The sequence below is a fragment of the Athene cunicularia genome (assembly GCF_003259725.1).
Source record: "Athene cunicularia isolate RWA chromosome Z unlocalized genomic scaffold, athCun1 chrZ_part1, whole genome shotgun sequence".
In the NCBI taxonomy this organism is placed as follows: domain Eukaryota; kingdom Metazoa; phylum Chordata; class Aves; order Strigiformes; family Strigidae; genus Athene; species Athene cunicularia.
The window spans coordinates 24,939,568-24,952,375 of record NW_020799142.1 but is presented as its reverse complement, the minus strand read 5'-3'; the positions used below and the strand labels follow the sequence as shown (position 1 = coordinate 24,952,375).

The following is a 12,808-nucleotide window of genomic DNA, read 5'->3' as shown; positions in this document are numbered from 1 at the left end:
TACCTACAGATGAAAAACCAAGGGTGAGCACTTGGCCCACAATCACCAACGTGGCAACTCTGTGGAAATATTTTTCAAGTCCCAGATCTACGTAGAGATAATAAAGCAAATGCTACTGCACAAATTGTACGCAGTGCAACCCCTAACAGAGGTGATCACTCAAAAGTTGGGTGGAAGGCACCAAACGGCAGCTGTTTGAGGAGGCTCATGATCACTAGTCTGCATGTTCCCAACTGCTTCCTAATGCCTTGGAGCTAACTGCAGAAAGGCAGGAGAGGGTAGCCTATCCTACAGGGAGAAATAATCTAATTCTTACAAGAAAAATAGGGTCAAAAAAAAGTAAGTACGTGAAAAATGAAGAAATATTTGTTTGGAAATGTCATGAAAGACCTTAAGCTCCCAAAAGAAGGAGATTTATATAGCAACTGTGAGTCAATCTACCCAGAGAAATCACTATTTCTAACTCTGTTAAACTTAAAGCATAACACGGAATTGTTTTGTATTTGAGCTTGAAAGTCAAAACAAGTCTTTTTAGTCCAAAACATATATATCTGATGAGAAAACAATCAGAAAAGGTATGCATATTTTCAGCATATTTAAATGACAGCTCCAATACTAGTGTGGACTGGATTAGGGAAAACAATATACACCTAGGTTAATGATTGTCTATTTTCCCTCAGCATCCAGCCAGTTGTATCTAGTGAATATGCAAACACATTAATGGTGGGAGAAAGGAGGACTCTTTGACCCAGAGAATTCAGTGCTCTCAGATAGGCAATCAACCAGTAACCTATCTTTGGGTTTAATGCTTAATTTGCAGTGATTTTTTAAATGTATACAGATTCCACAGAGATAAAATATGCTTGTCCATAAATACACATGCAAACAGGTACTCTTCTGTAGCTGCACCAACTTTGCATAAGCATACATATTTAGGGATCTGTTATTAATATTTGATATCTCAGTAATGACCAGAGGTACCAAATCAGAATGAAAGCCATCCCACATCAAGTACATGACACGAACATTGCTTCCCCTGTATTTTGCAGGTGTAACTTTGGCATTTACATTTGAAAATGGGATTTATCATTACCGTTATTACTATTATTACTGGCTACTTTGAGAGCTGCTGGAAGCCCTGGGTATGTGAGACAGCTCTTAAATGCCAGCTCTTACTACATGTGAGAAACCAGCCGCATGCAGAAATCCTCACCTTGCCTTGCCCTTTCATCAGGACAATGTTGGAAATGATGGACGGCTGGGTCAGTCTCCATGGAGATTCCACTTGGGCAGCACTGAATGAACGTGTGGATTTCTTCACGATATGGTAGTCCTAACAAATATCAGAAAACAAGAGAAGTTGCTCTGATTGCTTGGCACAGGCACTGGGATGTCATACCAAGAAAACTGTGTGTGTTGGGAAAGAAGGGAGGGGTATCTTGCAGATATATTCAGAAAAATGTTCAAGGGATGAAATCCTAGCTCATTAAAGTTAAAGTGAATCTTGCCACAGTAATTTTCCCGCATTTCACACAGTAGGATCATTTTGTAATGTACCAGCCACAATTTAAATTAAAAAGATTAAGGGTAGCCTCATGATATACTGAAGTCCTTATCTGCTTTGGAAAAAAAAAAAAAAAAAAAAAAGGGGGAAAAAAAAAAAAAGCCTACATCACCAAATCATTAAAATAAAGAGACTCAGGATTTCTTTGTTTAAGTTCTCACATCTCCAGAAATTCAACTTGTAAAATCAGCCTTTGGACCTTCTTGCCACAGTAAGAAGTACCCCCTTCCACCATTCTCAGAGGGAAGAAGTTCTCTGTAGGTGGCCAGCGCATTGCATTTTGGTGTCCAGGCCTGGTTTCAGTTCCTGTGATGTACCTACGTGGCCTTGCTTTACTACCCTCACTTCTATGAGCTCCAGACAGATCAAGCACACAAGGCGCTCAGAGCAGCCCTGCCTTTCCACCCACCTGCCTGGCTCCTGCTGACTCCAGCTGCTGGGGCAGAGAGTGCTTTCTTCCACCCCGGGAATATTTCACTGCTATTTCATAATTCGATTCCCCATTTTCCACCATCAGCTCATCGTCTTCTCCCACAGACTCCAAGCGGGATCCGGCACCTAAGGGAAAAACCACAGAAACACATCCTGCAAATATCTCAGAGCTGCTTTATCCTCTTGCCAGCCTGCCATAATCACCTCCTGCAAATCCCAGCTTAAACAGTGCCTTAAAACAAAACTATGGAGCTCCCAAATGGGCAGTTAGAAGCTAGTTTTGATCATCCTTAACTAAAAACTTCTCCTGCTGTCACAGGTTTTCTATGATCTTTCAGTGATGCTGAACTCCTCAGCGCTGTCGCTCACGGTAGTAAGGAAAAGCAGAAGATAATTGAGCCAGTAGCTCAGGGACAGAAAAGAAATTCAGCTGCTCTCACCGAAGGCACTTGCCAGTACACTAAGCTCTCAAGCTTCATTTATTTAAAATTAAAAGACTCGACACTGTAGCAGTATTCATTTCTGGAGGTGTCATGTCACTTTGAGGGAAATTTTTCTGGAATGGAAAAAGGAAAAATGTGCCAAATAGATGCTATTTTCTTTCCTTCTGGCAATGATCCTAGTTGTTTTAAAGAGGAGAAGAGTGTAGAGTTCACATAAGAAACAGAATTATTTGTCTTGAAGGACATCCTGAAATTAGCTGCAGAGTACCCCACTCCTTGAACTAGGGCTCCTCCCATCCTTATTTTCTCCGAGGTCCCCACAGGACCTGCAGTCACAGCAGTTCCTGCACATTTATCCTTGACATTTCCCTGCCATGCAGGGAAGGGCCATTAGCCCCTATTCTACAGATGAAAACTTAAGACACAGACAGGCCAAATTCAGGGAAGCTGGATTTCACGATTTGGTTTCAAGATTACTTTAAAGCAACGTTAAGGTGGAGCTGACACAGAAAGGGGTAGCTCTGCTTTCCCTTCATCTTCACTGCCCTGCCCTTGCTCTGGGGATGGGGCTCACAAGCCATGGGCTGAGGGAGACCCACTGCAGATTTGCCCAGGAGAGCCCCAAACCCATTTTTCTGCTACCCCCTCCTCACCCACAGGCTGTGCAAGCATTGCTGCCAGTACCAGGGAGGGATGGAGCACAGAGCTGGGGCAGCTGCTAGTTTTCACTCTGTATTAAAGCAATTCTGATGCTGCATCCACAGGCAGAATTTGTAGCTACTACCCAGAGTGCAGTTTAAACCTTCTCCTTGCTTTGGGATGTGAAACTACCTCTGCTTTTAAAGCCCTCATTCCCCAGGCACACAGGGCACTGCTGCTCAGCACACAGCCAGGACAGCTATCTTGGCAGGACCCAGCATCCTGGCACTTCTGCTTCCAAATCCTGGCACCTACAACTAACCCTTTTCCTCTCTTTTTCTAGAAGAGTAGTTATATTCCTGTGTTTTCTGCCCACCCCTGAAGGCAGCTGCTCTTCCCATGCTGCAGCCCAGGCTTGGGACCAGGCATGGGGATGCTCCAGGCTCACCCACAGCCCAGGGGCAGCAGCACCCATGGGAGCCGAGGCTGGATCCCCAGTGAGCCACCAACACACAGCTGTGGGGGCTACAGGCAAAGGAACTCCCCGGAGTAGGCTAAAAATATCTCAGTAAATGGAAATGAAGGTGAACACAGGAGGGAGGCAGCCTCAGAAAGTATTAGGGATAAGAATGTGATTGAGCTTTGCAGGTTACTGCTAAGACTTGGGGATAAAGCAACAGAAAATTTGGGGAGTATTCACCAAAATGAATATTCTGGTAATACCATGCTGAAACATGTTTCCCACCTCAGTATCAGAGCACACTGAAATATATAGAATGTAAATGTTTAAAAAAGAGAGAAAGAGAAAGAGAGAAGGGAAAGAAGCTTCCAAAATTTTATTTCATCTTTCTGTCTATACAATAGTTCAAATCAGGAGGCTGAATGCAAACATCTTACATCTGGGATTTTCCTTCCAAATTAAACTAATATGATCTCCAAAGGAAAGAAATCCTATCCCACTCTGAGAGAGCTAAAAAACACACAACATAAAAATTCTACTATTGCTATCTTTTATAAACCTATCTTTACCTTGGGATCGACTTCTGTATTTCAGTATGCCACTTCCCAGAGTTGGACTCTGGTTGCTTCCTTTGGACACTTCTGCACAGGTTGGATCTTGAGACTTCTCAGTTTCCATCACCTCAAAAAAAATTTCAAAAAAAAAAATTATTTACTTGTAAACCGGAGAAATTGATGGAATTCCTCTCATTTTTACTAACGGACAAAAAATTCCACTGCACATCATCTCTTTTTCCAAAACATGTCATTGTATTAAGCCAGTACACATTTCTGTAAGTAATTTTCAGCAATGCCTTTGGGCATTATTGCAGATCTTACTGAGGGATACAGGTACAGCTCAGTAGGGCCAGGGATCCTCTGCAGGGTACCACAGTAAAGTCCTCAGAGCACCTCCAGCATCCACAGCACCTCATTCAAGTGCTTCAGCCCAGATTTTATCAGAATTTAATGTAGAGTCATTGCAGTTTGTTCAGTTTACGAAGCTTCCAGATACATCACATCTTTATACAGAAAAGCACTTTTTAAAAAGTGTTATTGTTAGTGTGTGAAGCCGAACAACAACGCATCATGACTAAAAGCTAATTTAACAGAAAGTTATGAAGATTATACAACTTAGGAGCCTGGAAATGCTCAGCTTAAATTTACACATGGAATTGCAACCATGTCAGCCCAAATAAATGCGGAGTCTGTTTACCCGCTATGTTTGCCTAGATGGAGGTGACAATACAAGGTAACAATGTACAGCAGCATGGCCACATGTGCCCTGTGTCTTGCTCCCACATGGTCGGGGATGAGCAGAGCTGTCCATGTGCAAAGCCCACAAAGACCCTCCTCAACCCACGTGCTGAGGAAGACCCTGGTGACCTTCTTCACTCACTGCTTCCTTGACCCAGCTACAGCAGTCACATTTTCCTAGATGTGCCACTACACAGCGATCCTTGACACACTCCCCATGCACACATTAATTCTTCTACGTTTTCACCCCATCACTCACCACACATCCTCTGCACAATTATTCAGACAGCTCGTGGCAAGGACAAGAAAATTTCTAGTACAATCACTTACTGGTTTCATCATACTTTTAATGTACTATGTAAACTGCGTTAAGTCACCAGCTTCGTTGCCCTTCATTGCTGGTGCAGGGTCTGGAGCACGGGAGGAGCGGCTGACAGAACTGGAGGGGTTTAATCTGGAGAAGAGGAGGCTGAGGGGAGACCTCATCGCCCTCTACAGCTCCCTGAAAGGAGGGTGCAGAGAGCTGGGGATGAGCCTCTTTAACCTAGTAGTAAGTGACAGCACAAGAGGGAATGACCTCAAGTTGCGCCAGGGAAAGTTTATACCTCCTGACATTTAGTCTTTCTTTCCAGAAGGGGTTGTTGGGTGTTGGAATGGGCTGTCCAGGGAGGTGGTGGAGTCCCCATCCCTGGAGGTGTTTAAGAGTCATGTCGACTTAGCACTGAAGGATATGGTGTAGTTGGGAACTGCCAGTGTTAGGTTAATGGTTGGACTAGATGCTCTTCAAGGTCCTTTCCAACCTAGATGATTCTGTGAAGTCAGTTAAAGAAAAAAATCCCACCCAAACGACCAAACATTCTTACTGTTAAAACAATTTCTACTTCCACCATTCAAGATTAAAATTGGCAATCGTCCCCTGAACCTGTCTCCCATCCCCAGTCCCTCTTATCCCCAAACCAAGAATGCCAAGGTTTATCTTTTGCACAGAGCCTAGACTTCGTTATTTCAGTTCAAAGGGTAAAAATTTCAGGAAAACATAAAATGGGCAGAAAACTGGTTTTTATTCCTCCCCCTTCAACATGAACAGCTACAGATAATTTACACATAGTTTGCACATCCTAGCTAGTTCTTGTTGATTTTTCAAGACATTGCAGTAACTACTTCAGAGTCGACTTCTATCATCAAATAGATGCAGCTCACAGCTCCATGTAATCAGATTCATCTGAAGAAACTACATTAGTCTGGAAAAAACAGTGCTTATTATTTAGCCATCCTAATGAGGGACTCATTCCAGAAAAGATGTAAGAAATCAGATCCAAAATCCCACCCAGGAGACTAAAACCATCAGTTATCAGTATGAAGTCAAAGTATCACAAACTGTCCCTACAAGAGACAGTGATAAGTAGAAGACAGCAGAAGTGTTTGGAAGTGAGCTGGGACTTCATGGATCACACAAAGTTACACTAGAATTTACCATATAAGCAAAAATACTCTTTATTACATGAGAATGCCTCCCTTGTAGAAAGGTAGAAATCATTTGTACAAACACACAAAACTCACACAGCTAGTGGTTCTAAAGGTGTGCAATATAATCAGTACTCAGAAGCAGTATTAACACTGTGGTGGAGAAATATTTGAAGTGTAGGGATGAAGAAAAACAAGAGGGATGCCTCACCAAACCACCCAGTTTTGTTGGCATGCTGTTTAACTACCCTAACAGGCAGGAATGGGTCCAACACGACTTTTCTGGAGCAGAACACAACCCAGCTTGGGTCCAGAGCTCTAGAGCTGTTTTGTTTCCGCCGCATGCATGGAATGGGCAGTTGATGAGACCACACAACTCCCAGTCCAAAGCTGGACTGCTTCCTCCAGCTCAGAGCATGGGAAAAAATTCAGTTAGTCTGCAGCAGTGTACAGAGAGATGCTGAAATCATTACTCCCACAGCCAATTTACACCCTGAACCTGGCCTCAAGGGTGACCCATTTGGTACATCCTGTGTTTCTGCTACGCAGGGTTTGAGTCTGGTTTGGAGGTTTTTTTGCTTTTATTTATTTTTGACTGCAACAGAATTGAAGTACAGATGCATTCTGCAATTACATACATTACCATCTAGTGGGGTGAGAGGAAAAAAACCTGCCACCTGCATTAAAATTGTACACCCCATTCCTCCACCTTATTACTGCACAATCCTGGAAGCTGTGAACCTACAGAGAGCAAACCCCCAAACCCACGTATGATCTCCAGAAGGGCATGTGTGCGCAAACACCAATACTAGGGAATGCCTCAAGGCATTCTCAGTAGCTTCCTGAAATTACATTTTATCCAACTTGGCTTCAGACTACAATAAAAAGTAAAAACATCTAAATTACCTATGTCTGTATTTATTTCTTATTTTAGCAAAAATACTTTTCTGACACTAATTATAAACATGTAGGGGAAGACACTCCAGCATTAACAATGAAGTAGGTATTCTTTAAGTTGTTGAGCTTGTCTAATAAACCACCAAGAGTTTTATCCTGTTCAAAAAACACTTAGAAATCCAATCCACAAAGCTTGCCAGAACTCCCCGAAGTCTTGCGTCTGTAATCTTTGGCTCTCCTGTAATGTAGGCAAGAAAAAAACCCAGCTCCACCTTATCCTTCTGGCCACACGTGAACATATCACTTTACTGTCTCAAGGCGGCTGCCTGGATTTAACCATGCCTTTTTAATTTTTCTCACTTTTAAGGAAACGGAGCTTATTATTTCAGTTCTGTAAGCCTTTTATTAAACTAAACCAATAAATCCTGCCCAACGCCGTCCCAGCATTAAGGACAAGGGGAGCTTTAACACGCACAGCAGTTTGAAGGGAGATCTAAAAATAGAGCCCATTTTGCCAGTTCATTAAGTAGCTCTGGGATCAAGTGATGGTGACATCTCAATTGATTTCAAAGGAAATGGCACTATCATGGACACGCGGTCCTGGCACCACACCAGAACGAACAACTGCCCCCGGAGTACTCACTTGGGCAAAGCTCCAGCATGACCAGGCCCTTAATTAGGCGAGATGAGAAGCACGATTATGAGAGTCTGCATTGTTTAACTGCAAACAGCTTGGCAATCGTCACCAATCTAGAAAAACAAGGCGGCACACAGGGGATGATACAATTTAATAAGCAAACTGCTTTACTGCTGTGGTTGCAGAGCTCCTAAGCTGCTGCCTTTCCCATCAGCGAGCCCATCGGACTCCCCATGGCACAGCCTGTTGGCTTTCTCTGCTGAGGAGCGCTAGCAACGTATAGACAAGTTTAATGTGATGGTTTGGGAGTGAAACAGTGAGAATTACATTGAGCTGTCTGCAGCATACCAAACTCAGCCCTACCTGTACTGGCAAAGCAAGTCCACCAGCAAGTCCACTGCCCTTCTTTAAAACAGAAATGTGAAAGAGGAATGGCCATGCCTCTGCACAAGCTCCAAGGGATAATTCCTAATCTTCTTCAGTCCTGACACAGCAGGCCAGTTTTTCCTTAAGAAGCACTATGCCAAACATATCTAACTGTGAAGCTCCCAACGCTGCTGCCGGTAGGGCAGGATGAATCCAATGAGTCTTCCAAGAGGAGCCAGCACCAGACCTCAGAGAAAGGTGTAAAACGCATGATGCAAACCTGGCTTCACCGAAACCCTGCACAAAGTCTTTCTTCCTAATCCCTCAAAACTAGATGATGCCTTAAAGGCTTTAACCTTTCCAAAAGTTTTTGAGATTTTCTTCCAAAATCTATTATAATTCTAGCTGTCCCAGTTATTTGTGCCATTATTTATTGCTTTATGGGGCACAGCATGCTTTAAGCCTTAAATATACCTGGTAGGTAGGGAACTCCACAGGCCCCTTTACCTTGCACAGAAACTAAAATACCTTCACTTTTAAATTAGCTCTTTTTCAATTTAATTGAATCCATCTCCCAGATAAATTACAAACAGCAGAACTATAATTTACTGGAATTAACACTGCAAACTATGTGGAGGACATGGATTTTCTAACCTTGGCCAGCACTGAGTTTTCCATGGCTTATCGCTCTGTTTTAGGGCATACACAAAGCTGTCCAGATGCTGGAAAGAACTGGATGATCCAGGATGCACCATGTCAGAGGCTGCAGCACCCAGAGGCACCTTTCTGAAACACAGTACCTCCCAACACCCAGAGAGCTCCCTCGACTGAACCATGGGTCTTACAACAAGTCCAGATTAAACCCAGATTTAATAATTTTTGGTGCAAGCTACATGACTCCCCTCTTTCAAACACCATTGCATTGCTGCTGCCCTCTGTCATGGCACAAACTTAGAGATCCAAATGGAGCCAGAGATGGAGGAAAAAGGAAGGAAAGCACTAATTCAGTGCCTTAACTGGCATCTTAGAAACACCTGGTGTCCCGGTTTCCCCCCCCAGTGCGAAGATGCCTGGTCAGGCAGTAGCTCTGCACATTGGTTAGGGCAGGCTTCACCAGCGAGACTCCAGAAGGCTTTGATTTGGGTTGTATTTAGCACCACTATGAAACAATGCACTGGCCACCTTCCCCAGCAGATTGGCTGGGAACTACCCACGCTGGTACTACTGGGTGCAGTCTGTGCTTCCTCCTGCCTGGGCAAAAGGGATGGGAACTTGAGGCCTCTATTACCTAATTATAAAGAAAGTGTTAGAAAACTCCCGGTTCAAGCACAGCAGGAGATCAGGAAATCTGATAAACACTCAAGAACTGGAGCTGCCCTATCTTCTGAATAGGTGGAAATGCCAAATAAACAAAACAGAAGACTTTAAAGTGATCTCTAAGAATGCCTCGTCTACTATTCTACCAAATGCCTGCTTTCAAAAGCCACCCTAAGCCTTCACTGCAATGCAGTAGTTGCCAGAAATGGCACTACTGTCAGCTTCAGGCAGTACAAAACCCAGTGGTTAACTTTATTGCTCTTTACCAAGTCTATTGAGCAGTTCCACACAAACCTGTACATGAAACATAACCTGGCACTCACCAGCACAAAGCCAGGAGCAGTATCTGCCCATGCACCCTCAAACAGACTGGAAATGCACTATGGCAGAGCTGACTTGCTCTCATCTTCCAGAATGCTCTATGTATTACAAGACACTTCAAAATGTATTGGGTATCAGGAGCCCCAATGTGCTGACCATGGCCCAAAGGATGCTGGCAGGTTCTCAGTGTAGCAGGATCCCAGCTCTGCTGGCTCCAAAGACTCACTGGTGCAATGTTATATTTATGGTCAGGCTGTAGTTAAGCAAAGCAGATTTCATTTTCAGGTTCCCAAATAGTCGCTTAAATTAGTAATAATGTTTTGAAGAGACAAAACTTTTAAAATATCCTTTTAAATAGTAAGAAATGCAGGAAATAGCTAATACAGCTAAGTTCTCCAAGAAACAGATATCACAGACAACACACGCCTTGGAAATAGTAAGACACTCCCAGCTAAACAGTTCCCAGTGCTTTTTGGACCAGATTACTCTTCTTCTGTAATATATTATGATTTTCACTAGAAACAGCTTCTAAGCTAAAGGCAATCAAATGCATACATTTCTGGAATGGCGCACAAACAGATCACTGCTGTTTTCTTTCTTACGCTTTATTCTTTTTTTCCCCCAAACATCAAATGCATGACACATTTGCATGCAGTTTAGTCGTTGCCCACGAGATGTCTCCATGTGCTGCAGAGAGGTCCCAGAAGATTGGCCCAGATAAACAGAGGAGACAAACATGGAACTCAAGTTGTGTGAAAGGTGCTCCAGTTCCTTCATTTTCTTTAACAAACGCACCATTCATGGCTTAGCACAAATCCAAAGCCTATGCATCATGACAAACAATAAATTGCTTCTGGTTTGTTTTTTTTTTTTTAAATTACAATCTTTTTCCTCAAGATGAGGGACAAAGCAAGCAATGAACAGTCCTCAAAATAAACAACTCTAAGAGTGAAGCAAGACCTTCCTAATACGGGTGTCAATCCGCAGAGAGCATTCCCATGACACAGCTGGTGGAGAGCTTTGGATTTCAGCTTCAAAACCATGTTTTATATCATCCTAAGTACAGGAGAAGATATAAAATATGTAAGCATTAAGTGTCTTTCATACTTGTAACAAGGATCTGAAGCCTCATACAGTACATAGGTCACATTTATTCAAGCATAGCACATCTCAAATGAGTTTTAACTGAGCCCAACCAAGACTGGACCCATGTACACACAAAAGAATTTGCAGATAAACACACTGCAGATGTGAGGATACGACATTCACGCTAACTCTCAAATCCTACAGCCTTTATCATCCTTCTGTTAATGTATGTGAACTGCACGGCTGTGACAGCATCTCTTGTTCCACTGCCATGAGGGGGTTATTTTTAGCTTGTTAAAGGCAGTTCATCTCCTTCAAAACTGGGCAGTTATCCAAACAGCCAAAGGAGAGACAGGCTGTACTGTATCTGTTGCTTTATAGGAAAAACCCTCATTCACAAAAACAAAGACAGTGTAGAACCTGTACTGTAGATAAACTTGTGTTTCTATTACTCTGCTGACTTGGCTTTCAAACATATCACACAGGAAGAGCAGAAAACTGTAACTCTGGACACTGTCTACACTGATGTTTATGGACAAGTCAAAAAGGTTATCTTCCACCAGCCCAAGCAACAGAAGACATTTCACAATTTGTAGGCTGTACCATATCTACAAGGAACCCTTCAGAGTACTGACCTCTGGATGAAACAGTTTTCTCTGGGCTTGCCTTTAACTCAGAGGCAGTAGAAAGAGCCCAGAAGAGCTGGGGCCAGGCACAGGCAGGGATGCAACTGCTGCTGAGGAACTCCCTCTTGATCTGAAGAACACATTCATGTTAATGCCTCCTTGGCAGGTGAATTTTATAATGTGTGAAAAACAGTAATTCAATGACACTGCCCCCCTGAGGGCCCTTCACCACTCTTCGTCCTCCCCAAACTCATGCGATGTGTGCCTACACCTTCCCCAAGACCTTGTCAGCATCACGCCACCACCATCAGTCCATCACTTAACGTCCCCCCAGCAATAAGCTGAATTGCAATTGCTTATATTAATGTGATACAGCTTCTGGAAACAACACAAGAATAACAGTCACACTGGGCAAACAAGATTTGGTCCCCAAATATTTTCTCATTTTCTCTTCCCCAAATTCCTAAAACTTGCATTTGGATTTGCTGTAGGACACAGTGTGTCTGCTCAGCTACGACACCAGTGAAAGGCACTGCACGGGCACAGATCCATGGATATGCTGGACAAGACTGTATCTCAAAAAGGTAGTGCTGCCAGACTTTCAGTAAATGTGACATTTACAGCTGCCAGCTCCAAACCATGCTCAGGTGTGGCTGGACTCTGCCCTCACCTACCCCTTCCAAGGGTGATCTGGCACAAAGCAGGATCTGCAAACATTGCTAGCCCTCACCATGAAGAGGAAAGGAGTTATTAAAGCCTTCTCTAGGACAAGGGTTGGCCATAACTGAGCCTCACACTAAGCTCTTCATCTTTTCCCCCCACCCCTGTCAAGCAAAGCATTTAATTGCAAAGCAGATTTCTGCCAGCAAAAGCTCTTTCTTGCCTTTTTTCAGCCATGCAGTGCTGTTTGAGGAGTGAGCCGTGTTTCAGCAACCTCTTCTGAGAATGCGGTGCCCTAATGGGAATGAACACTCAAGTCCTCCAAGTAATGAGGGTCCCTCCCTGCGCTCTGCACACATTTAATTGTTGTTGAGTTATGCTTCCTGTTCCTTCTCAATGCTAATGCTTTCTCCGAAATTCTCTCCCAGTGTTTCCAAAAGAACTTTCGACCCCAAAAATGTTTTTAAACTTAAGGCATTGTTATCCTCTTCCTTACTATGCTTCTCTGGCTACAGGTAATTACGTATGGATTCCCTGGTAAGACAGAAAGGCTTATGACAGAAAATAACTAAGCAGTCCTATGGCTCAGATAAAAAAATAA

General features: G+C 43.3%; 1 protein-coding gene across 1 annotated transcript in view; it reads right to left on the bottom strand.

Annotated features, from left to right (window-relative positions):
* The window catches only part of PDZD2 (PDZ domain containing 2), a 139,605-nt gene that overhangs the window by 34,315 nt on the left and 92,482 nt on the right, over positions 1-12,808 (bottom strand). Inside the window, exons 6-8 of the mRNA XM_026865822.1 lie at positions 4,108-4,219; positions 1,974-2,122; positions 1,214-1,333 (exon numbers count right to left, since the gene is read on the bottom strand). Coding sequence (XP_026721623.1) covers positions 1,214-1,333; positions 1,974-2,122; positions 4,108-4,219 — 381 coding nt within the window. The remainder of the gene's footprint in view (positions 1-1,213; positions 1,334-1,973; positions 2,123-4,107; positions 4,220-12,808) is intronic.